We start from the raw sequence: 26,621 nt of genomic DNA on the forward strand, positions 1-26,621 counted from the left end.
AGATCATATGGAATTTGTCTCTGTCTGGCTTATTTCGCTTAGCATAATAATCTCCAGGTCCATCCATGCTATTACAAAAGAGTTTCCTTTTTTTACACCCGTGTAGTATTCCATTGTGTACCACAGCTTTTTTAGCCACTCATCTACTGTTTTAAATACCATTTCCAGCTTCTAGAAGATGCCTGTATTACTTGGTTCAGAGATGCTTCCTCCATTTTCAAAGCCAGCAAGCAAAATAGCATCTTCAAATTTCTCTTAGATTTCTGACTACTCTTCTGCCTCCCTGTTCTTTCAAGGACACTGTTACTGCACTGGGCCACCCAAATATTCAAGAATAATATATTTAATTTTTTTAATTTATGTTAAACAAAATATGTTAAATGAAAGAATCCAGTCACAAAATATTCCATTTATTATAAATATCCAGATTAAGTAAATCTATAGAGAAAATAGATTAGTGGCTGCCTAGGCCTGGGAGGTTTGGCAAAAAGTGAGAGCTAACTGCTAGTGAGTATGGGGTTTCTTTCTGGAGTGCCAAACATGTTCTAAAATTCATTGTGGTAATGGTTACAGAACTTTGTGAATATGTTAAAAATAATTGATTGTATAATCTACCTGGTCACTTGTATGATATATGAATTCTATCTTAATAAAGTTGCTATCAAAAAATGTTAAAGTAACCATTCAAAGAATTTATCTAGAGACTGTATCATTACTAATCCAATAGAAAAATATGAAATGAGAAAAAGAAACACAGGTCAGATGAGACAAACAAAAGTATAAAATAAGGTGGTAAAAATAAATCCAAATATATCAAGGGCAAACTAAATGCTCTAGGTCTGAAACATATACCCTTAGATGAGATTTTTTTTTAACTCCAACTATACTAGTATCCTCTATACTAATAAAAGCCTAGGTGGTCCTCACACCCTCGTGCGACTCCCTCACATCATCACAAGATGGCCGCCACAAGATGGCCAGCAGGGGAGGGCAGTTGTGGGTGATCAGGCCGGCAGGGGAGAGCAGTTGGGGGTGACCAGGCCTGCAGGGGAGGGCAGTTGGGGCCGACCAGGCCTGCAGAGGAGGGCAGCTAGAGGCAACTAGGCCTGCAGGGGAGGGCAGTTAGGGGTGATCGGGCCGGCAGGGGAGGGCAGTTGGGGGTAATCAAGCCGGCAGGCAGAAGCAGTTAGGGGCAATCAGGCAGGCAGGCAAGCAGTTAGGAGCCAGCAGTCCCAGATTGTGAGAGGGATGTCTGACTGCTGGTTTTCGGACATCCCCCGAGGGGTCCCAGATTGGAGAGGATGCAGGCCGGGCTGAGGAACACCCCCCACCACCACCACCACCATGTATGAATTTCGTGACTGGGCTTCTAGTACTATATAAAAGAGATTAAAAGTTCCAAGACAAAGATATAGTAGGCAAATACTAGCCAAAATAATTTTAGGTTAGATATTCTTTCTCAAAATATAAGGCATTTTTCTATCATCTTCATATTAAAGTATTACTATTGAGATATTTTTAAATAACCTTTTTATCCCCTGTACTTCTCAATTTTAATCTTAATGTAGAACAAGCTACTTTCTAGAAGATTCCTTAAACTTTCTCTTCTACTGAATTTATACCTACCACATGTTTTCATTCCTAATAGTTATTTATTATTCTCTGAATCAAGTTTCCTTTTTTTTTTTTTTTTTTTTTTTTTAATTTCTTTATTGATTAAGGTGTCACATATTTGTCCTCATCCCCCCATTCCCATCCCACCCCTCTCCCCACGCATGCCCCAATCCCCTGTTGAACTTAACCGTTGGATAGGCTTATATGCATGCATACAGGTCCTTTGGTTGAACTCTCCCCCTCCCCCCCACCCTCCCCCTACCCTCTCCTATCCTCCCTCTGAGGCCCGATAGTCCGATCGATGCCTCCTTGCTTCTGGTTCTGTTCTTGTTCCTCAGTCTATGTTGTTCATCATTTCCCCTAGATGAGCGAGATCATATGTCACTAGATATATACTAATAAGAACTGAATGTGAGACGAGCAATAATAGTTATGCTGACAGGCAAATGAATCAATCTGTAGCGAGCTTCCCCCTGGACCAACAGTTCTTTTGAGACCCAATTTCAATGTCCAGTAGTTCCTTATGTGTACATGTCAGCACTGACCCCTCAGCTCTGGATGGTGGACAAATGGTGGTAATGGAGGTCCGACTCCCTCTGGTTTGGTCTCGGCCGAACCCAGGGGCACGGCGTCACCCAGACTAAGGGGCACGTGGCCTCACCCTTACCCAAGGGGCGCGTGGTCACACCCGGGCCTGGGACCCAGCCTCACCCGGATGGATCCAGGGGCGCACGGCCTCACCCGGACCCAGGATCTGGCTTCACCCGTACCCAGGGACGCTTGGCCTCTCCCAGACCCAGGGGCACGTGGCCTCACCCGGGCCTAGGTGCACGAGGCCTCATCCGGATCCAGGGACACATGGTCGCACCCGGACCCAGGGACGCTTGGCCTCTCCCAGACCCAGGGCCACTTGGGCTCACCCGGGCCTAGGTGTACGAGGCCTCACCCGGATCCAGGGACACTTGGTCTCACCCGGACCCAGGGACGCTTGGCCTCTCCCAGACCCAGGGCCACTTGGGCTCACCCGGGCCTAGGTGCACGAGGCCTCATCCGGATCCAGGGACACATGGTCGCACCCGGACCCAGGGACGCTTGGCCTCTCCCAGACCCAGGGCCACTTGGGCTCACCCGGGCCTAGGTGCACGCGGCCTCACCCGGATCCAGGGACACATGGTCTCACCCGGACCCAGGGATGCTTGGCCTCTCCCAGACCCAGGGCCACTTGGGCTCACCCGGGCCTAGGTGCACGAGGCCTCACCCGGATCCAGGGACACATGGTCTCACCCGGACCGAGGGACGCTTGGCCTCTCCCAGACCCAGGGCCACTTGGGCTCACCTGGGCCTAGGTGCACGAGGCCTCATCCGGATCCAGGGACACATGGTCGCACCCGGACCCAGGGACGCTTGGCCTCTCCCAGACCCAGGGCCACTTGGGCTCACCCGGGCCTAGGTGCACGCGGCCTCACCCGGATCCAGGGACACATGGTCTCACCCGGACCCAGGGATGCTTGGCCTCTCCCAGACCCAGGGCCACTTGGGCTCACCCGGGCCTAGGTGCACGCGGCCTCACCCGGATCCAGGGACACATGGTCTCACCCGGACCCAGGGATGCTTGGCCTCTCCCAGACCCAGGGCCACTTGGGCTCACCCGGGCCTAGGTGTACGAGGCCTCACCCGGATCCAGGGACACATGGTCTCACCCGGACCGAGGGACGTTTGGCCTCTCCCAGACCCAGGGCCACTTGGGCTCACCCGGGCCTAGGTGCACGAGGCCTCACCCGGATCCTGGGACACATGGTCTCACCCGGACCCAGGGACGCTTGGCCTCTCCCAGACCCAGGGCCACTTGGGCTCACCCGGGCCTAGGTGCATGCGGCCTCACCCGGATCCAGGGACACACGGTCTCACCCGGACCCAGGGACGCCTGGCCTCCCCCAGACCCAGGGGCACGCGGCCTCACCCGGGCCTAGGCGCACGAGGCCTCACCCGGATCCAGGGACACACGGTCTCACCCGGACCCAGGGACACCTGGCCTCCCCCAGACCCAGGGGCACGTGGCCTCACCCGGGCCTAGGTGCACGAGGCCTCACCCGGATCCAGGGACACACGGTCTCACCCGGACCCAGGGACGCCTGGCCTCCCCCAGACCCAGGGGCACGCGGCCCCACCCGGACCTAGGTGCACGAGGCCCCACCCGGATCCAGGGACACATGGTCTCGCCCGGACCTAGGGGTGAGTGGCCTCTCTCAGACCCAGGGGCACGTGGCCTCACCTGGACCTAGGTGCACGAAGCCGCCCGGACCCAGGGGCGCGTTACCTCTCTCAGACCCCTGGTCGCGTGGTCTCACCCGGATCCAGGGGCTCACGGCCTCACCCGTACTCGGGACCCAGCCTTACCCGGATCCAGGGGCCCACGGCCTCACCCGGACCCAGGGTTCAGATTTGCCCGGACCCAGGGCACATGGCCTCACCCGAACCCGGAATCCAGCTTCACCTGGACCCAGGGGCGCGTGGCCTCACCCGAACCCAGGGGCGTGAGGCCTCACCTAGACCCAGAGGCGTGTGACCCCATCTGAGCCCAGAGGCTCGCAGGCTCGCCTGGACTCGGGTCTCAGCGGGGTTTCGTCTTCTTGATCCCAATTCCTGTTGGTCAATTCCCTCTCAGCAATTCCTTCGGTCATTTTCTCAGAGCTCCAAGGCGGCTGCCACAGAACTCGTTGGGCGGCGGGCTCGGCAAGGCTCCGGTGTGCCCGGTACCCGGCGGTGGGCTGGTCCGGTGTCGCTGCGTCGGCCCTTGGGTCTGCAACGGTGGCCAGTCGCTGAGCGTGCGCACCTGGCCACTTCGGGGCATTGAGATTCTTGAAGGACTCGGAGGTCAGCAAGCACGGAGTCTCCCACCCCATGTCTCCCAGGGGCTCGTCTGTCCGTGCTCGGCAGCGAGTGGAGCCGTCCCCTCAGCCGGAGACCGCCGGGGGAACTGCGCCAAGCACGTTCCTGGCCACCATTGTGTCGCCTGAGCCATAGTTCTTAAAGTGTGGACTTTGGGTCACCGGCATCAGCATCATCCTGCATACCCCTCTCTTTTATTCTAGTTGTAGAGCATCTGCTCAGCCAGCCCCCCGGTCTTTCTGGCTGGTGTCTGCTCTGCTCTCCCGTCGTAGTCTCAATATTGTTGTGGTAGGCAACGATCAGGCTGCCGCCCTATGTCTCCATCTTGGTCCTCCTTTGTACAGTTAAGTCTTGATTGTTGTTGGTGTCACTGGGAGGAATTGTCCTCCAGGCCAATTGGCCGTGAGGACCCTCTTTGTCCATATAGGAAGAGTTGCTGTGCAGGAGACATGTCTGTGGGCCGGGTCTTGATGCAGCAATGCCTTGGCGCTCACTGAGTCTGCCTCTAGAATGCCTCCCTTATGCAAGTGATTGAAATCTGGTGTCATCTCCCACCAACCACTAGATGCCCTCGTTTCTGGGTCTCCAATGCAGTGTGGGTCAGCCACTACCTGAGGCACTCAGCAGGAAAAAGCTTCTGCTCAGCTTGGCTGGGGTGGAGCTACAGGGTGGAGCCTACAACCTTGGCTTCCTGTCAGCCCCGCCCTATGAGGCTCCTGTGTCTGTGTCCCTCTGTATTCCTTGCAAACACCTCTGAGAGAAACGCGCCCTGGAGTTTCGCCCACTGCCAAACAGTCCAGTCCCTCCCCTAATGAATCTGGACTCCCAGATTCTCGCCTGGAACTGGGCTTCAGTGCAGTTGGAACTGGGTCTCAGCGCAGTCTGGCATCCCTGTCTCCTTCCCAGCAGGGCCACCCAGTGGCGCAGGCAAAAGTTCGTCCTCTGCGCACCTTCCAGTGCGCGCGTCTGGAGCCGCCGCTTCTCTGTGCCTCTGCCACCACAGCCCAAATTCATTCCCCCAGCGTGCGCCTGGCTTCCCAGGGTTTCGCCCGGAACTGGGGTTCAGTGCAGTCGGAACTGGGGTTCAGCACGGTCCTGAGCTTATGTCTCCTTCCCGCTAGGGCAGTTCAGTGGCGCAGGCAACAGTCCGTCCTTTGCGCCCCTTCCCGTGCGCGCCTCTGGAGCTCTGCCTTCCCCCGCTCCTCTGTGCCTGCGCCCCACAGCCCAGATTCATTCCCCCAGCCTGCGCCTGGCTTCCCAGGGTTTCGCCCGGAACTGGCGCTCAGTGCAATCGGAGCCGGCGCTTAGCACACTCCGGAGCCTTTATCTCCTTCCTGCCAGTGAACACCGGCCAGGCCGTCAGCCGCCCCTTCCTCTCCGGCTCCATCCTCCCCGCAGGCGCGCGTGCTCGTGTCTCCGCCAGTTTCTCCATACCTCAGGCTTTTACGGCTCCCCCGATTGTCCCCGTGGCCTTCTCCTTCCCCCCATCTGTGGGCATTTCAGTCCACCAGCTCTCCTGTGGTTCTGGACGATGTCCGTTCTGACCTCTAGTTGTGCCTTTGAAATTGTTGTGCCCGGCTGCAGGTTAGGTGTTTCACCTATGCCGCCATCTTGGTTTCTCTTTTTTTTTTTTAAGAGCATCCTTTTCTTGTGTTTAATAGGTGCCATCGTGTCTCTTGTCTTTCTGACAAGAGATATTATTTTAGGATTCTCTTCTGTTCTATGCATTATAGTTTCCTTTCTTCGTTTTGTTTTGGTCTCTGTCTTTCATGTTAGAGGCTTTCCTTGGATATTTGGTGAGTCCATGAGATAGTGAGTAGGATTTATTTACTATTAAATATCACTGTATAGTTATCAGGTAGAGGCCCAGACATTTAAATGGAGGACTCTTCCCCCAAACATCAATATCTACATGTCTTTTCTTTTAGACCAGTCATTTCTCCAGAGAGAAATCCTCCACTCTCTTGCATGGGAACATAAGACTAGCTGTTAGAACTTCTGAAAAAGTTCAACAAATGTTCATTAAGCATCTATGAGATACTATTTTAGGCACTGGGAATAATGCAGTGAACAAAAGAGATAAAACCCCTTACCCTTGTGATGTTTACACTCTAGTAGAAGGAGACACAACTAAAAATTTGTCAGGCAGCAGTAAGTGCCATGGAGAAAAATGAGGCCAGGAATGAAAATACTGAGAATTAGATCAGAAAGGACTATAATTTTATATCAGGTGGTCAGAGAAGGCACCTTTAAGCAAAGACCTGAAAGAGGTGAGGGAGCAAGCTATGAATCTATCTAGAGGACAGATGTATATCTAAATTTAAACACTGTTTTCATTCTGTTGCTTTACCTTTGCTCTCATAGGCCTAACTGTGTCTGAGTCCATTCTTCCACTCTGACTCAATTCTTCCAGAAATTAACCTGTCTCCCATCACACTGAGGAAAAGGTAAGATCTGGGAGTCTACTGGTACCTTATTCAGATTTTCTACCAATCTTCCTGTTTTAAAACCCATTTCAGAAGTAGTTAGCACCTACAATTCCTTAGCCTTTAACTGATTCTGATATGGATTAGGTTGCACTTTCATTCTTTCTGTGAATGGTTTTATGTTTGCTCTCTATTGTGAGTGAATAAATATTCTTCAACTTGCTATCTTCCTAAATCTTGTTGGTATCTTATCTTCCCTCCTCTTCTTTGTCTTTTGGTTTTACGCCTTTTTCCAAATTATTTTGTAATAATTTAATGGGGTTTGGGGAGAGAATAGAGATAAACACATAATTTAATTTCCACTACAACCCTCTGGGGTAGCTACTATTATCCCTGTTTTGCAAATGAGAAAACTAAAACTTAAACCAAGGGACTACAGAAAGTAGCTGAGCTAGAATCTTACTCTCAGGGCTGCTTCTTTATCAATTTGCAATATTACCCTCAAATACTAGGTTCTCCATTCTGGAAATCACCAAAGATAACAATGAGCACCCAGAAATCCCAAGGAAGTGATGAAAAAGGACTGGTTCCTACATAGGGATAATGATTGGTAGAGAATCCTTGTAGCAAGCCTGAGTACTTTGGAGACTAAGAAGAAAGTCAAGGTTTACAACTATAACGATAACAATAGGAGGGAGCAGGAAGGTAGAGTGAGAGGGGAAAATCAAATTCTCAAGTTTCTCTGATGCCATTCTAGGGGAAAAGAGAGGAGGCCTTTTTAAAGCATTTCTACTTACTAAATACAGATTTACCATGTGCTTGAAAATCCTAGAATCTATTACTATTACTTTTCAGTGTTAGCCATTGGTGAGATTGTTAATTGGACATCACAGAATCCAAAAACGGAAACAGTAATATGTCACACTATGTCCTGCATTAAACAACACAAGATACATATATGATGTTCAATATATGATGTGGTTTAAGCAAATTAATGAAACCTTACCTCACTTAAAAACAGTTTCAGCCCTAGCCGGTGTTTCTCAGTGGTTAGAGAATCAGCCTGCAGACCCAAAGGGTTTCGGGTTCAATTCCTGGTCAAGGGCATGTACCTGGGTTGCAGGTTCGATCCCCGGCTCCAGTTGGGGTGCATGCAGGAGGAAACCAATCAATGTGTCTCTCTCACATGATGTTTCTGTTTCTCTCTCTCCCTTCCTTTCTTCCTCCCTCCCTCTCTCCCTTCCACCCTCTCTAAAAAGCAATAAAAAAATAACCTTGGGTGAAGATTAACAACAACAACAAAAGAACAATTTCAGATAAAACACTTAATCCAGAGAAATTTTCAACCTACTGAGTCAGATCACACAAAAGTATACTTTGTTTAAATGGATGGATAAACAGACTGCTGCAGCACAGGAAGAACTTGTAATCTTATACCTTTGGTGATAAAAAAAAAATTCTGCTTTAGTTAAGTTAGAAAAATTTCTAAATTTTATGTCCACCATTCACTCAACCTAAGAACATAATTTTTTTGCCAAAACCCTAAAAGGAAAGCGGGGGCGGGGGGGGGGGAGGGGAGGAGACTGGGAATGACAACTTGACTAAAGTGGTCTGGCCTCAAACAAAAACACAACTACTGATATCTAAGAAAGAAAGCAGGCAGAGTACAAGGTTTTCTTAATGTTTTGCAAGAGCTAAGTGCGGCTGTTTTTCTCATAATCAATGTGTATGGCCATACTCAAGGGTCAGAACTACTATCAGTAGCTACTATTCTACTTAAGACAGTACCACATCAGGAAGAAACCAAGCAGGTTTGGGGTCAAAGTTTAAAAGGCCAACAAGTCTGAAGAAATCCAAAACACTAATTTGAAAGAATATATGCACCCCTATGTTCACTGCAGCATTATTTACAATAATCAAGCTATGGAAACAACCCAAGCGCCCATCATTAGATGAGTGTATAAAAAGCTATGATACAGCCCTGGCCATTGTGGCGCAGTTGGTTGAGGGTTGTCCTGGGCACCAAGGGAATGCGGGTTCAATTTCCAGTCAGGGCACATGCTCAGGTTGCAGGCTCAATTCTCCATAGGCAGCAGCTGATGGATGTTTTTCACTCTCTCTCTCCCTCTAAAATCAATAAAAACATATCCTCGGGTGAGGATTAAAAAGTATATTAAGCCCAGCCAGTGAGGCTCAGTTTGATTCCCAGACAGGGCACATGCCTGGGTTTCAGGCTCGATCTCCAGTAGGGGACATGCAGGAGGCAGCTGATCCATGTCTCTCTCTTATCGGTTTCTATCTTTCTAGCCCCTCTCCCTTCCTCTCTCTCTAAAATCAATAAAAAACAGCCAGGCCAGCATGGCTCACTGGTTGAGTGTCAACCTATGAACCAGGAGGTCACAGTTCAATCCCCAGTGAAGGCACAGGCCCGGGTTTGGGGCTCAATACCCAGTGTGGGGCATGCAGGAGGCAGGCAATCGATAATTCACTCTCATCGTTTATGTTTCTCTCTCTCTCTCTCCCTCTCCCTTCTTCTCTAAAATCAATAAAAATATATTAAAAAAATAATAAAACAAAACATATTCTTAAATGTATATACACACACATATATGTGTACATATATGTGTGTATATATGTGTGTACACACACACACACACACACACACACACACATATATATATATGGGATCCTGGACCAACAACAACAAAAATGCTATATAAGTCATTTTGTCTCAATGTTAAATTTTGTGAATTTGATAATTACATAAGGAGAATAAAAATATTCTTGAGAAATTGCACTAAAGTTACGATTAAGGACGATTACGTAAAATATTTCCAAATAGCTTAATAAAGAAAACTGTAATTGAAAAACAATTTAAAGCCAATAAATTCCATATAGAAGAGTCTCATGAAGTATATTTCAGAACCAACAGCCATATAACCCCCTCCGCAGACTCACCTGAATGCCATGATAATAGAGAATAAAAGATACTTCATAAGCAAACAGCAAATATCTTCAGGGTAATAATTTTAGTGCCTCTTTCCAGTTACAACTTGCTTATATAACCAGCTAATTTAATTCCAATTCAATTAAAGAGATATTTGACTATGCTCTGTATGGCAGGCCCTGTTACACTTCCTGGGTACTAGGGCAATCAGCAGGCCAGAAGTTCCCATCGATGAATAAAAACTCAGTTCTTGCCCTCAAAGAGCTCATGCCTGGGAGGGAAATAGATAAGTAAACAGTCACTGTATATTACAACTATGACAGAAAAAAGCCTAGCATAGCATGAGAGCTCATAGATGGAACATCCAATCTTTTTTTGGGCACTTATGGGGATGAAATCAGGTCACAGAAGGACTTCTAAAGATAATATCTGGTGAAGATTTTGTCAAATCAAATACTATAAAAATCTGAAGTACTGTCCATACTAAATAATGACCCAGACGGGGAAGAAGACAAAAGTACAAATCTTCTAATTCCCAATAAAAGATTACAATCCCCAATACTCAGTGAAAAAAAAAAGTTAGTATAGAGATTTTCCAACTTAAATATGGGTTTATATTCCAAAGGTTTGTAAACAGGTTGTTGGGAAAACTGATGCACATTTACCCTGATTAACAGCATTATGAAATATTGGCAGATTTTCTGGGTAGCTCCACCCCCAAGCCTTCTTACCCATAATACGCTATAAAGCTATTTATGATGAAATTTGGCTAATAATAATGTAGTTCAGGTGATTAACACAGAAAACTGAATTTGAAGTGATTTTAAAATATTTTGAACCATGTTTCTTATGCTTAATGAAACGCTACTTTAATTAAAAGGATGAGCAGTAATCAATGAAATAAACCAGACATGCATGTGCTAGGCACTTTATATTACGTGAATTTAATCCTCACAACCTGAGATATATTTTCTTAATAGAATAAAGTTACAGGGATATAAATATGGAATTACAGAAGAATATAAACAGGGTACAATTCATTTTTGCATAATATCAATAATCACAGTTTTTAAATCTCAATGGCTTTTCCCTCTTATTTACTTCCCTACCAAATTCAGGGCGAACAATTCTAAACTATTGAAAAGAATTGTCATGTGTCCACTGTATCTGAGTATCATTCATTAATTCATCAAATGTTTACTGAGTTCCTGTGTGCTTACCACTTTGGGGCATGTAAATAAAACACAAAAGGAGTTTACAAATTAAATTAGGGAAGACTAAGTAAGTTGATCACAATCTTGTTATTAATAGGATAAAATATTGTATCTATAAAGCACCATCAATTATAAGATGAACCATAATTTTATGTACCACTAAGAAAAAGAGCTACCCATTAAAGTATGTAACACCTTATCACTTAGAATTCATTTTATATTTCTTGAAAGAGCTCTTTTGTACTTACATTCATTCATCATATATCACTTATAGGTATATATAAAAAGGAAAATGAGAGCAAAATAAAATACTTAAGGTATTCCTAACCAATTTCTTCATACTGTGAATCCTACTCTGAATCATTCTAATATAGTCCTCTCTGCTTCACAAGAACATTGGTGATGGAGTATTTCTTAAAACTAAACACCAGCTCATATCCAACTTTACCATTATGTAGAGAGCTATATTATTTTTATTCTCATTTAAGGAATATTGCTTAATTCATTCTCACAACCATTCAGTTATTTGTGGTTAAAAATACTCCACTTTGGCCCTGGCCAGGTAGCTCAGTTGGTTAGAGCATCATCCTGATACACCAAGGTTTGGGTTTGATCCCTGGTCAAGGCACATACAAGAAGCAACCAATGAATTCATGAATAAGTGGAACAACAAATCAATGTTTCTCTCTCTCTCTTAACTCAATCAATGTTTTTAAAATTAATTTTAAAATGTTCCACTTTTGCCTCCAGAATTTTCTCCCAAGCTGCCAACAACTATTTTATAAGTTTTAATGCTGGTTTTGGTGTTCACTCATGCATTAGCAATGAGAAACAAGTCAGGGCTGTTACCTAACCAACAGCAATTGTTAAGATACTATTATTTTAAATATGAAAAGAAGTGATCTTAGAATTTACAAAATACAGTAAATAAGTTTCCATTATATAGCTTTGCAAATTAAGCAATAATTCCACATATATATCATCTCTTTCTCCTCAAAAACAACTCTTTGAGGCCAGTATTACCCACATTTTAAGAAAATAAAGTCAAGTTTGCACCAGTTAAATAGCATGCAGCAAAATATGTTAATTTAAAACCTATCTACTAGTATATATCTATCTATATATATATGTATATATCTATAAATATATATATATAAAAGCCCAGCGACCAAACAGCAGAATGACCAGAACAACCAGTCGACCAGTCGCTATGACACGCACTGACCACTGGAGGCAGACGCTCAATGCAGGAGCTACCCCCTGCTAGTCAGTGCACACCCACAGTGGGAGCGCAGCTCGGCTGACTGGGATGAGCGGCGCTCCCACAGCAGGCCGATCCCCGCAGGCCATGCCCCCCACCAGTGCACAAATCCGTGCATCCAGCCTCTAATATTCTATTAAAAGACAGAAGTACAGAACTAATAGTATTGATATAGAGTTGGCAACCTATAGTCTATGGGCAAATCTAGCCACAATTTCAGCCTTCTGCTATGGCTTGGAATGACTGGTACTTTCAACATAATCTCTTATTCAGATTTCAAAATATATTGGTAGTACATGCTTAGGACTGGTTGTCAATACAGGCATTCCTCAGAGATACTGTGGGTTCTGTGCCAGACCACCACAATAAAGTGAATATTGCAATAAAGTGAGTCATAATCTTTTTACTGGTGGAGAGTCCTCCCTTTAAGACCTTGTAAAAACCACAGTATCTGCCAAGTGCAATAAAGGGAAGCACAACAAAAGGAGGTGTAGCTATACTACATTTTTAAGAACATCTAAGTGAGGTGTATAAGTGGACAACTCTTTTAATAGTGCTATCAATTAAAACTTTCTTCTCTAAATGAAAGTACTTCATATCACGAAGAAAAAAAGTTTTTCCTAACCAACCACGGGTGTTTTCTCAAATCTGAGAGCAAGTAACAGAACAAGGAGGGCTCATTAGGTTTAAAAAATCCAATTATCCAGTTTTGGAGACCCTAAGAAGAAATATATTTGCTGGTAATAAGCCTAGCAACAATGGAAAAAAATTGGACATTTACTCAGAAGTGCTCAGGTCAAGGGGCTCAAACCTGGCACAAGTGGGAAAGGATGGGGAGGAGGGGTCACGTCCTATATAATGAAAACAGTAGGGAATCTGAAGTCAGAAGATCAGTCTCCCCCACTTGTTAAGATCAGGACTTCAGGCAGCTGCTGTTAACTCTCTACATTCTTTCCCCACTTCCCAGTCTCTAATCCCTAACAGAATTCCAAATTGTTTTAGTAGGTAGTTATCTTGTTATCTTTCCTCCAGCCCAAGGGAATGAATCAGAATTAAACACTAATCAGTAATAGAAATCATATTCCATGCGCAGTGATTGGTCTTAGGAAGGACATGTGAACTAGTTCTAGACTATGAGATTTAGGGAAAATGTGCTGGGAAGTTTCCCTTTCTAGATGGGGGGGGGGGGGGAGCTTATATAGGAAATGGCCTTTTTATTTGGAAAGACAGAATAAAGGTAAGAAGCAAATGGAGTTGCAGCAGCCATCCTGTAACCATAAGGTGAAAACAAGAGAAGTAAAAGCCAATATTTCTAAGATGGCAAAAGAAAGGATGCAAAAAGTCTGGGTCCTGAATGGTCAGTTGAATGACTGGATTAACTCTAGAACTGCCTATTAATAATAAATAAATAAATGTTAACAGTAAATTATTTCACATGAACATAATGTTGCTAATTTTAATTTAGGGAGTTTTGTATGTTTAATTGTATTTAAATAGTAAATTTGTTGAGTTTTATAATTATATAAGTGTAATATGAGGTTTACTCATACATACATAAGGCATTTTCCCTATACTTGGAATCTGAAATATTTTCCTTGAAAAGAAATACACATATAGTTCTTTAAGGAAATTCAACGTCATCAAAACGTTTATTCTAAGTTATTTTACATATTTAATATAGTCCCAATAAAAATAATACCAAGATTTTTTTTCTGACACTAGTCTAGTTGGTTAGAAAGTTTATTTGTAAGAATAAATAAGAGGACCCAGGAAAATGTTAAAAATGAGAGAGAACCTACCTCTACCATGTACTAATAATGATGCCTAATTAAAAGTGTAGCAATGGCACATAAAAAAAGGGAAAGAAACTTCATAAACCCAAATCTATGTGGAAATTTGGTATATAATAAAGATGTCATTTTAATCAGTAGAGAAATGCATAATTATTTTTTTTAGGTGAAATACATAATGGGAAAAGGACTTTTTAACAAACGGTGTTAAAATAACTGGACAGCCTATAGAAAAAGATAAAATTGGCTCTGTTCCTCACTTTGCACATCAAGATAAATTTCAAATGGGTGCAAAAAAAGAAGCCCTACTGGTCCTGAAAAAAACAAAACAAAAAACCTATATGAATTATTTTATAACCCGGGAGAAGAAAATGTATTTCTGTGATTCAAAACCCAGAATATGCACACATCTAAATAAAGTTAGTGAAACTGAGGGCAAGAGATTATGAAAAATAGTTAAAAGAGTAAGTAAGAGATTGGCAAAGAAACAGGCCCAACTTGAAAGTAAGAGATAGATACGGGAGTGGGAAAAAAATAGTAAGATAAGAAAAAAGCAAGTGAGTAGAGGAAAAATAAAGGATGCTTTGAAATTGGTGGAAGTGAGACTTCATAAATAAGGACCGAGGAAAAAGACTAAATCCTAGAGTATTTGCAAAGGAGTAAGATACACAACTCAAATTAAATATTGCCAGGATAACAACTATAAATCCAAAAAAAACACAATGGGTCTCAAGAGTCAAGAAACACATGTTCTAGATTAGCATGGCCCCTGCGCAAGGATGACACACAAATTCGTGAAGCAAAGAAACCCATGTTCTAGTCCTTAGCAGCCAGCCCTACCACCAAGCTTCTAGGGTACCTCAGTATGAGGAAGATTTGAGTTTCAGTTTGTCATTTATTAAGAGAAAATATCGTCCCCTGCCCCTTAGTTTACCTTACAGAATACAGAATTCTGAGTCTGTTTCCTCAGCTATACAGTGAAATGGTGAGATGAAATCATTTCAAGAGCTCTCTTACAGCTTTATGATTGTAGGGGGCCGTGGGTCTATATTATCACTAATATTAGATTTAGAGGAGGCCTGCCTATGTTCCAATAAGAAAGAAGAGGGGGAAAAAAACACAGATAAAAATAAGCCACTTGAGGACCACATAAAATTCACCAACATATGCTCTTCTCTTTACAACAGTATAAAGAAGCTTCTTTCTAAAGCATACTTTCCAGGATAAGCAGTTAACCTAAATTAAGAAGACCAAACATCTATTTAAAGTTACTAACAATTATACAATCGTCTAATCAGCAGATTTTCCCTTTATCTTCTCTTAGTATTTTCCTTCAGTTCTTCGTCTTTAGAGAACTTGTTTTGACAAAGTGAGGTGAGTTCTAATTAAACTTATCTGAAGCATGTATAGTTATTAAAAAGGTAATATTTTGGCACAGTTTTTAATCAGACTGCTGGTATACTAAAAGATCAAATTTTATATTAAGATAGGCAGCAACTAAGCTACATATCAACAATAAATGTTACATTAATTTTATACTCCAGGTAATTTTCCCAAATAATCTGTTATGGATCAGTTTCCAAATCCTCATTACTCATGTTACAGTCCTATCTTTCTGTCTTCCAAAGCTAAAACAATTTTCTTAAATGTAGCCTTCTACCACCTCTTTCTGTTGTGCCTCAATTGGCCTATCTTTTACTGTCAAGGTTCTCTCATTTTTCTACTGTATATCATAGTCAGGTCTCCCCTTCAATTCTTAATTTCCTTCCCTGGTTTTTCCAACCATTCTCACCAGCTCCTACTGTTTTAATTTATAGAATTTTCCTTTCTCTTCATTTGTTAGGGCCTACGTTCACAGTACACTCTTCTATCCTCTCCTTTTCATCAGTTTTTGTACATATTACTTCTTCACAACCTAAGGTTTCTCTTCTCTAGTCCTCAATCCCAAGAATATCTACCAATCCATCTCTAGATTCCTGAACACATACTCTTGACTACCTTATCCCTAAGTATTCTTCCAGCCCCTTTTCTCTGTAACAGTCATCAGTTTCCAAAATCTTGTCTGATGCTACAAACACCCCTCAAAACCAACTGCCTATTCAATTCTCTCTGCTTTTCAGCAACTAACACTGTCATGTTCAACTCATTTTGCTCTCTCCTACACCTCCTAAGTATCCCCTAACCTGGCGCAGGCCATTCAACAACCTAAAATTCCAAGTCTATCGCTTCAACGCAGCTCCTTTCTCCCCTGTAAATGGTTTCCCTGACACGTTTTAAGTAGCTACTTTCAATGCTTCATTAACTCTGTTTTATCAAACCAGTACATGGCTTCCATCAGACCTATTTGCCAGGCAAAAATTAGTTGCCCGGATCTTCCTTTTTAAGCTTCCCATTCACTAAACCCTGTTCCTAGTCGTTTCTCAATTTCTAGAGCCCATGGTCGCTTCTCTAACCTCCTCAGTCCTCTCCCTCATCACACCTCCCCTTATTCTCTACCCTCAATTCTCATCACATTCCTGTTACCCTTAACAGTCTTCTTGGCTATGTTATCCACCTTTCCTTGGGCCTATTCCCCCCAGCTTTCCCATTTCTCCCAACTCCCTGAATCTGCCTCTTACACCTCTAAGAACTCTCTCCAGAACCTAGCTGCTCCCTCGTTCATTTCTTTCTCTCACTCTGCTTCAGATGTTCTCCAGTTCGCATAGCTTTTCTAATATCTAGCTCTCATAGTCTTTCTACTCCTCCTACATCTTTCCCAAGTTGCTTTCCCTAATTCCCAACTTTTCTCTCCGTCATCCCCCATTTCCCTCAACCCTCCCTGGCAGCTTCAAACCCACCTCTGTCATCGCTGGGCTCCCTTTTTTTCAAACCTCCTCCATCCCTTCTTCTGTAGGTGCTTCCTAAGTCTCTCTGCCTTATTCCTTTCTCCCTTCAATACTATCTGTCCTCCAATTGCCATGAACTTGACGCCGCCCGTAGAGCCCAAACCTGGCTTCTACTCCACCTAAACGCCTCCAGGCCGCCGCCACCATTCTCTCCTCTCCTTAGCCTCCCTAGCCGTGCAGCTCCAAACGCCCAGAGACACCCTTCTCCAATGGCCAACGCCTGGCCTCTAAGAAGAAGGGGTCCGGGTTACGTACCCCATTCGCATCTTGGCTCCGCTCTGATTGCCTCCGTTACCGGGTAGAGGGGGGCGAGAGGGCAGGCGGCCGAGGTGCATGCTCTTCTCGAGGGCGGACATGAAGGGGAGGCCGCAGTCACACAGGAGCCAAAGCTTAGTCCCAGGCTAAGTGCGGCCCAACTGGTCACAGCTCGCCCCTATAGCTGCTCCCAGTCGCCTTTGGACAGCACCCAACCAGCCGCAGAACCACCCACCCACCACCGGCTCCGTAAACTCCACCCACTCTCTTCAGGCGGTTTCAACGGAAGTGCGCAACAGGAAACTTCACAAAGGAAGCTGGGTAACGGAGTCTGCGGACCCTTCAGATCCCCTAGTGGAGAGCTCCGCGGACCTCGCCGGAAAGGGAAGCGCTCCTGGTGGCAATGCACTCTGGGCAATGGAGTCCTCAAAGGATGTCTCCCTTTGCGCCTGCGCAGCTGGAGGCGACAGCGTCCAACCCCGCAGAGGTAGTGTAGCAAAGCATCGTGGGTGTTGCAGTCTATTGGCGCTAAGGAGTCTTGGCGCCTTCCCTTCTCACCGCTTCCCAGGCTGTTGGAGGAAAAGCTGCTTCTCCGTGCCTCCCAGGCTGCCCAGCGGCGCCGTTGCCGGGGAACGCAGGCGCGGTGTGGGAAGGGATGGCGGGAGGCTACGGCTTAGGTGCTGGGGCCGGAGTTGAGTTGGTGAAGAAAAGTTCGGCCTCGTCATGAAACAACGGAAAGGCCAGGGGCCTGGGGGCGGCCGTGGCCGAAAGAAAGGAGGTAACCTGAGCGACCAAAGGTTAAGGAAAGCGTAATAGGGTGGAGATAGAGAAGCAGGGTGTAAGGTGTTCTAGGGAGACCCCCCCCCCCCCACACACACACACACACACTCACACCTGCCTGTAAAAAAATAAAAGGCGGGGGGGACCGAGGAGGGAGAATAACCAGGAAATCGGGTTAAAAAAGAGGGCAGTTGGCTCTCCAACAAATGGAAAGGAAATAGGGGCTGGAGTGGGGTGGGGACGGCAAACTGGACAAATAAATGGGGCCAAGTGGGAGCTAAAGGGTAGAGGGAGGACGCTTCTACATTCTACAGATTTTTTCTTTCTTTTACTTCTTAGAAATTGAGATATAATTGGCATAACATTATGTTAGTCTCCAGCAACTTTCAAATATATAATACACTATTAACTACAGTCACCACGGTATACACTACATCCCCATGACTTGGGAGGGTTTTTAATAACCAAGTTAAACGTGTGTGAGGATATACCTTTGGAGGTCCATATAGGACGGAAGAAACATAATTTGGAGAGGGGAGTGTGTCAGTCATCCTAATAGACAAGGGTCCTTGTTTTATACCTTACTGAATCCTCAAGAAGTAGCACAAAATAGGACTCAGTAAATATTAGTTGAATGAGTGATGCATGAGGGGCTTCAGACAGGAGTGGGGAAAGATAGTTGTGGAGAGAGAGAGGAAGGAGTGGGGAGTGACACCATGTGGTAGGTAAGGTGGAAGTGGGGATGAGGCTCTCTGAAGGATTTGAGATGATGGAAGAGTGTGTATGTAGCAAGAGGTTATCATCAGGTTAGTGCACTCCAAGAGACACACAAAGAGAATTAATAGAAATAGTGATAATACATTAGGGGTGAGGACTGAAGCTGCAGCCTGGAAATGAATCTTATCCAACTGTGTAAAGATATTTAAACAGTTTTGAGGCAGTGCCTCTCCTCCCAGGAATGATGAAGCATGGAAGTGGTCAGTTTTGCTGCTCCCTATGTCAAACTAGTCAAGTTTATTTGGTTGATAGGAAAATCAAAATAGGAATAGCTTAAGAATGCCCTACACGCTAAAACATACACATATGTAGTAATAATGCTCACATATACACCTGTGTATAACTTTTATGTTGAAACTAGTTATCCATAAAGATTATGGTGGATTTTTTTTCTTTTCTATAGAGAACAGAGAAGGTGTTCATTTCAGAAATCCAAAGAGGTATTTATATAGATATCTCATCTGAGAGCTCCAGTGTATTTTCTTGTGAGGCCTAACCGCTCCCCAAGGGAGAAGTCAGAGGAATAGAAAAGTGTGTGTAATGTAGGAATGGTTTCTTAAATCTCTGAGTCTTGGTTAGAAACATTAAAGGAAAGTTTTATAGAAAGCTGTGATTAATTGCCTCATTTACATTTTGTTATTTGTCTGAAAGCCAGTAAATGTTACAAACCCAACTTTGTGCCAAAAAATAGTGTAGAATCTGAAGATGATAAACTCTGTACGTATTAAACTCTGTACTCATTGGCAGGAAAGTAAAGACAGACAATTTAAGGTGGTCTTTATTAAGAATTGTGGACTTTGCATTAATCAAATCAAAGGAGTAAGATACTTCCAACAGTACTTGGAAGAAAATTTTCAATTACTGAGATTTTCATGTCTTAACTTAGTATGTTCTTTACTTATAATAACCTGAACCAAACCCTAAATACTAATTTGTTACCAGGATGACTTAAGGGACCCAAATAGGTTATTCTATGGTCTGGTTTGTTAGTTATTTCTCCTTTATTAGGATAGATGGGATAATCCTGCTCTCTGTTTTGTGTATTTTTATTCAAAAAGCAGATGATATATTTTTTGTATTTAGTGTAAATTTTGACTTGTTATTCTTGAATTCCTCCACAGGTTTGAGTGACATTCCTCCATCTACAAGCCTACCACCTCTAGTTGAAGGCCAGCTACGCTGCTTTCTGAAACTTACTGTTAATAAAGTCATATGGAAGATTGCAAAGCCTCCCTCTTGTGTACTTGTCCGAGTGAGATGGTGGGGAGAGACATCGGATGGAACCCTCTTTTGTCCCACAGACACATTGCAGACTGAACCAAAAGCTGTGAGAACAACTACACGTTATGCTATTCGCTGTGGTCCAAAGCAATTTACCTCTTATCTAACAGGTATGCTTTTTTCACCTATAGGCCTAATAAGCATGTAGTAATGTTGTTAGCAATAGGTGTTACTATGTACCTAGTATCTATGGCATTGTTAATTATTGAGGACTCAAAGAGGTATTATAATGGCCATCATTATTGAGAGTATCCTATGTGCTAGCAATTGATTCATGTTATTTCTAATTCTTAATAACCCTTCAAGATGGATATTTTATCTGTTTTATAGATGATGAAACTGAGGTTCAGAGATTAAATCAATACTCTCTAAGGTTATATAGTTGGTGATGGCAAAACTAGGATTTGAACCCACTTCTGTCTGACACCAAAACTTTTCACCAAATCATGCTTCTTTAATAACTATAGTCTTTGCTCTGGGACTTACATTATGCTCAAAGAAAAAAGATATAGACATGAAATTTACTAACATTACAAGGTAATACATGCTAAATGCCAAATTAATGGTTTAGTGAATTAGTACTATAGGTTTTAAAAAAGGAAAGGATCCCTCTATAAGAATCCAGAAGCCCAAATTTCTTCCATTTCTTTTCAAGGAAAATATTCCAAATGTTCTGTATTATTTTTCAATATTTAGGTCAGACTTTCACATAAACACATTTTTGGATCGTGAGGTTACTTCTCAAATCAATCCAGTTTAAGTCAGTAAAAATCAAGCATTTATCATGTAAACATTGTTGAGCTAAGAATACTGGAGAGCCAAAGGTGAATTAAAGATTAACCTGTCCTTATGAAGCTTACATTCTATCAAGAAAACATTTTGAAAACATCAAATGTAAAGAACAAAAAAAATTCAGTAATTCAAAAAATATATATTGAATATTTAGCATGTGCTACACATTGTGCTAGGCACTATGGGATTACAAATGTGAATAAAAGTTTAATCAGAATAGTATCTAATTCTAACTAAATTCACAGAATTTAGTTATAAGAGTAGGTAGAAAGTGATAAGTGCTATTAAAGGATACCCATAGAAACCCAGGTACTATAGACCTAAAACTTAAATCCGCAGGTGGTATTTTTATGTAGTTTTAACATATGAAGAGGGATTAGAAATTCTTCAGTAAGAAAGAAATATCTGTTAATATGATAATAAGTCAGAGACTTATTTGAGCACCCTGTGGTAAAATAAAGAATGCATTAGCCCTAGCCAGCTTGGCTCAGTGGATAGAGCATTGGTCTGTGGACTGAAGGGTCACAGGTTCGATTCCAGTCAAGGGCATATGCCTAGGTTGCAGGCTCAATCCCTGGCCCTGGTCCGGGCTCATGGGGAAGGCAGCCAATCAATGTGTCTCTCTCACCTCAGTGTTTCTCTCTCTGTCTCTCCCTCTCCCTTCCACTCTCTCTAAAAATCAATGGAAAAATATCCTCAGGTGAGAATTAACAACAATAAGAAAAGAATTCATTAGACTTGGCATCTGAACTTTAGGTTGTTATCGGCTGTGGGATTTTTGACCCCCTTTTTCCTCATCTGTGAAATAGGATCAAATGGCTGCCCTTTTATGAAAAAGCAGCCTGATTGAATGAGAAGAGCATGGGTTTTGAAGTCAGACAGTCTAAATTTGAATTCTGGCTTTAGAATTGAATGCTAGGTGATCCTTAAGATCTTGGAGCCTCAGTTTCTTATTAGTTATACTAGAGACCCATTGCACGAAGATTCATGCAATAGGCCTTCCTTCCCCTGGCTGCCAGCACCAGTTTTCCTCCAGGACCCAGGCCTTCGCTCTAGCTGGAGCCTTCAGTGTTCGTTCCGGGCTGGAGCCTTCAGTCTTCTCCACTCGGGCCGGAGCACCGCTCTTATAGCTCCCTCCGCCCCCGCCCTCCCCCTAATAACAGGCATCCTGCCCCGCCCTCTGCTCTGTGCCTGTGTATGCAAATTAACCTACCATCTTTGTTGGGTTAATTTGCATACTCACTCCTGATTGGCTGGTGGGCATCGCAGAGGTATGGTCAATTTGCATATTTCTCTCTTCTTCGTGTGGATGGGGATAATGGCACTTACCTAGCAGGAATTATTGTGAAGATTAAACAAAAAAATTTTGTGGCATTACTGTTCCAGTACCTGGCACATATGAATGTGTGTGAGTCTTATAAAAATATAATATCTTAAGTACAGCATAGGGAATCTATAATAATAAAAGCGTAATATGCTAATTAAACCAGACGTCCTTCCAGATGAAGCCGGTGCCAGAGGGAAGCCCGGGTCCCGGGTGCCAGGGGAAGGAAGGCTTACTCTTGCACGATTTTCATGCATCGGGCCTCTAGTATAGTCAGTAACATTGTAATAACTATGTACAGTGCCAGGTGGGTAGGTGAAATATTGGGGGTTCTACTTTGTAAAGAATATGATTGTCTAACCACTATCTATACAGTACACCTGGAGCTCGTACAAAATAACATTGAATATAAACTGCAATTGAGAAATAGATTTAAAAAAAAAAAAATACCCTACTGCCCTAACTGGTTTGGCTCAGTGGCTAGAGCATTGGGCTGCGGACTGAAGGGTCCTGGGTTCGATTCCGGTCAAGGGCATGTACCTTGGTTGCGGGCACATCCCCAGCGGGGAGTGTGCAAGAGGCAGCTGATCAATGTTTCTCTCTCATCGATGTTTCTGACTCTCTGTCCCTCTCCCTTCCTCTCTGTAAAAAACCAATAAAATATATTTTTTTAAAAATACCCTATCAACAAATACCAAGAAGGTTAGAGAGAGAGAGAGAGAGAATCTGAATAGAAATCCAAAACTGCAGGAAATTTGTATTTTATAGTCACTTGGCTATTCTTTTTTTGGGGGGGGAAGGGGAATACAGAGATTTTAGATGTAGCCTCTAATCAAAAGGAACTTAAAGATTTGTTGAAAAAAACAAAACTTGCATATATGAAACAAAAGTGAGCAGTACCAAATAGTGTGTAATTAAATACTTGATTATCTGGTGCAGTGGTTGGCAAACTGTGGCTCTTTGGCCCCTTGAGTGTGGCTCTTCCACAAAATACCACATGGTGGGACGCACATACAGTGCGATGGAAACTTCGTGGCCCATGCGCAGAAGGCGGTTTTCGGCTCTCAAAAGAAATTTCGATCGTTGTACTGTTGATATTTGGCTCTGTTGACTAATGAGTTTGCTGACCACTGATCTGGTGCATACAATGAATACTATATGAATATTCCAAGAAATTAATAAGGGCTAAACTATCATAAGCTACTAGGAAACCAGAATCCTACTTATGTTCTACACTAACTTGCTGCTAGACTTTGAGCAAGCCATTTCATCTTCCTGGGTCTTAATTTTTCCATTAGTAAATTGAAGGGATTAACCACCAAATGGGTCAATACTCAAATTTTATTATTCTAATTAGGAAAGTAGCCTTGGAGAAGGTTGCATTTGAATAGGAGACATGTGAGATAAACCTTGTAAGTGATGGCCCAACTGTAAACATGAGTATATGTGTATTAGAAATTGAACCCTAGCCGGTTGCTCAGTGGTTAGAATATTGGCCCATGGACCGAAGGGTTTGGGTTCGATTCTCAGTCAAGGGCAGGTACCTGCATTGCAGGGCCGATCCTGGCCTGGGCATGTGCAGGAGGCAACCAATTGATGTGTCTCTCTCATATCAATGTTTCTCTCTCTGTCTCTCTCTCTCTCTCCCTCCTCCCTTCCCTCTCTTCCACTCTCTCTAAAAATCAATGGAAAAAATATCCTCAGGTGAGGATTAACCAAAAAATAAAAGGATCTTACATTAAAGGACTTTTAAGAAATAAAAAGTCTTTTTTAAAAAAAAGAAATTGAAGACACAACATTGGTTTACATGAGTATGTGCTCTAACTGAAAACTTGGGGAAAGTATAACTATTTCTTAAGATGTGTGATATTATTATTTTATGTACTCTTTTGTATGCATAGCTCATTTAAAAGAAAATAAGATTCATAAAGTAAACCAATGAATATATTGTCTATATTAGCATAAAGCATGAATAGATCCAGGTTGGAAAGAGGAAGGCAGTAAAATGGAGATTATACGAATTCCTCAGATAAAAGTAATATAAAGGAACAAATGAAAATGTATAGCATTTTATAGTTCAAGTCCATCATCATATTTGATGTTTAAAATGACCCTGTGAAGTAGGTAGGATTATTTGTTTTATTCATTTCTTTTTCTTTTCTTTTTTTGTTAATCCTCACCCAAGAATATTTTTTCCATTGATTTTTAGAAAGTGGAATGGAGGGAGAGAGAGAGAAATCATGTGAGAGAGAGACATTGATTGGTTGCCTCCCGCATGCGCCCAACTGGGGCCGGGGATCAAGCCTACAATCAAGGTATGTGCCCTTGACCGGAACCACCACCCTCCAGTCTGTGAGCTGGTGCTCTAATGAAGGGATAAGGAACCTTTTTCTGCCAAGGGCCATTTGGATATTTATAACATCATTCTAGAGCCATACAAAATTATCAGCTTAAAAATTAGCCTGCTATATTTGGCCAAACATTTAATAACTCATCGATAATGCCTTGGAAGGGCCTGACCAAATGATTTCTCAGGCCTTAAATGGCCTGCAGGCTAGATAATCCCCACCCCTGCTCTAATCACTGAGCAACTAGCTAGGGTTATTTTACTCTTTTTTCTAAAAAATACATTTTTATTGATTTCAGAGAGAAAGGGAGAGGGGGAGAGAGAGAGAAACATCAATGATGAAAGAGAATCATTGATTGGCTGCCTCCTGCATGCCCCTACTGGGGATTGAGCCTGCAACCAGGCATGTGCCTTTGATGGGAATCAAACCCAGGACCCTTCAGTCCTCAAGTGGACGCTCTATCCACTGAGCCAAACCAGCTAGGGCTACTCATTTCTTTAACTTATTCTGAACAGAGGCATTTTGTTTTTGGTTTTGAATTTAATTAGGGTTGGTATAAGGGTGACCTTGAGTAAGTCCTACTTTTAACTCTGAAACTCAAATTCATCACCTAGAAAGTGAGGCTAATACCCATTATAATTATCCGAGGCCTCACAATATGCATTCTAATACACTTCCAGTGGCTTTCTCTCATTCCTCCTGTATGTTCACATTCTTTAACAAAAAATTCTTAAAGATTTAAAATGTAAAGGTCACCCTTACACCAACCCTAATTTCAGCGATGTCCTGAATCCAAGATCATTAATGTTTCTGCTGTGCCATACTGCCTCAGGAAATAGAGGGATTATAGGATTCTGAGATATGTCTCATACTCTTTTTGACATCTTTCCACCCTTACTCTTGATCTCTTTACGGGAAATCGAAGCCCTGAAAATATTTGAAGCATGTGAAGATTAGAGTAGAAATAGAAAATTGCAATAATTCACTGAGTCTCATCACTTGATTTTTGCCTCTCTTTAATCAGATAGGATTCAGTTAGTGGGAATATGAAAGACAATGGGGGTGAGAAGAATTCTGAGCAATAAGGATTCTAATTCCACAGAATGTCTTATATACCTTAATCCCCCTTTTCTATCTCTGAACCTTTCCTGCATATGGGATCTCTGATTCTCTCATGTATGTGGAGTTCCCATATATGTGTAAATATTAAATTTGGTTATTTTCTCTTGCTAAAAAAATATAAAAATAATAATATAAATAATTCCACAACAAAAGTGAAGCATAGAAGTCAGAAGCCTATTAAGAATTAACATTTTTTCTCCCTAGAATTGATGAATAATGAAGCAGCATGGTATAGTGTACTTTATATTTAGATCAAAGTGAGTGTTAGCCCATTTTTGTGACTTATAGTTAGGTGAATTTAGGAGTGTTCATGACTTCTATGACCCTGTGTTATTCTCAAATGGGGATAGAAATACTGTACCATAGGTTGCTAAGAGAATAATGAGACATGGAATAGCCAGGCTGTTAGTAAATAACTAAAAAATGTTTGTACAGTTCCCTTATTCTGCATCTACACATCATTTTATAGTCTTCAAAACTCTTTTACATTTATTAGCTCATGATTTGCAGATAGCTTCCGTAGGAAGGTAAGACAGGGAATGTGATAGGATAGGTAATTTGCTTAAAGACCTATAACAGTCATTAAGGCTCTACCATGTGAGAAGCCCCTGTGCTATGTTTTACTTGCAACACCCATCTCATATAGTCATGCTGTAATATGATGCCTGTTTTACAGATAACTGGCTTACACAGAAGTAGTTTTTTAATATTGGCACTATAACACAGGCACAGGTCTTCTAATTATAACCCCTATGCTCTTTTCACTACAGTATTGAATCTATAGTGAAAATGAATCATTTTCTCAACTTTGGTAAGCAAATATTCAGAAGTTATACTGTCCTGAAAGAATCTTAGATTCCAAATGAATGCATTATATTTCTTCTGCTGTAAATATGACCATGAAGGTGTTAAGTTT

At 42.8% G+C, this 26,621-nt stretch overlaps 2 protein-coding genes across 8 annotated transcripts in view; one reads left to right on the forward strand and one right to left on the reverse strand.

The window, feature by feature from the left end:
* Window positions 1-17,562, reverse strand: part of PPME1 (protein phosphatase methylesterase 1) — a 63,676-nt gene extending 46,114 nt beyond the window's left edge. The window contains exons 1-2 of one of the 4 annotated variants that reach the window (XM_054725500.1): window positions 17,282-17,340; window positions 9,888-10,147 (exon numbers count right to left, since the gene is read on the reverse strand). In XM_054725500.1, coding sequence (XP_054581475.1) covers window positions 9,888-9,925 — 38 coding nt within the window. In that variant the 5' untranslated portion in view covers window positions 9,926-10,147; window positions 17,282-17,340. Of the gene's footprint in view, window positions 1-9,887; window positions 10,148-16,978; window positions 17,144-17,281 lie in introns of those variants that run through there. The other 3 variants (XR_003620774.2, XM_008149964.3, XM_054725501.1) reach the window with 3 other exon arrangements.
* Window positions 17,563-17,578: 16 nt separating this feature from the next.
* C2CD3 (C2 domain containing 3 centriole elongation regulator) overlaps window positions 17,579-26,621 on the forward strand; it is a 121,001-nt gene continuing 111,958 nt past the window's right edge. For 2 of the 4 annotated variants that reach the window (XM_054725499.1, XM_054725497.1), the window contains exons 1-2: window positions 17,665-17,768; window positions 19,960-20,229. In XM_054725499.1, the coding sequence (XP_054581474.1) occupies window positions 17,699-17,768; window positions 19,960-20,229 (340 nt within the window). In that variant the 5' untranslated portion in view covers window positions 17,665-17,698. The other 2 variants (XM_028158268.2, XM_028158269.2) reach the window with 2 other exon arrangements.

The sequence above is a fragment of the Eptesicus fuscus genome, chromosome 13, assembly GCF_027574615.1.
Source record: "Eptesicus fuscus isolate TK198812 chromosome 13, DD_ASM_mEF_20220401, whole genome shotgun sequence".
In the NCBI taxonomy this organism is placed as follows: domain Eukaryota; kingdom Metazoa; phylum Chordata; class Mammalia; order Chiroptera; family Vespertilionidae; genus Eptesicus; species Eptesicus fuscus.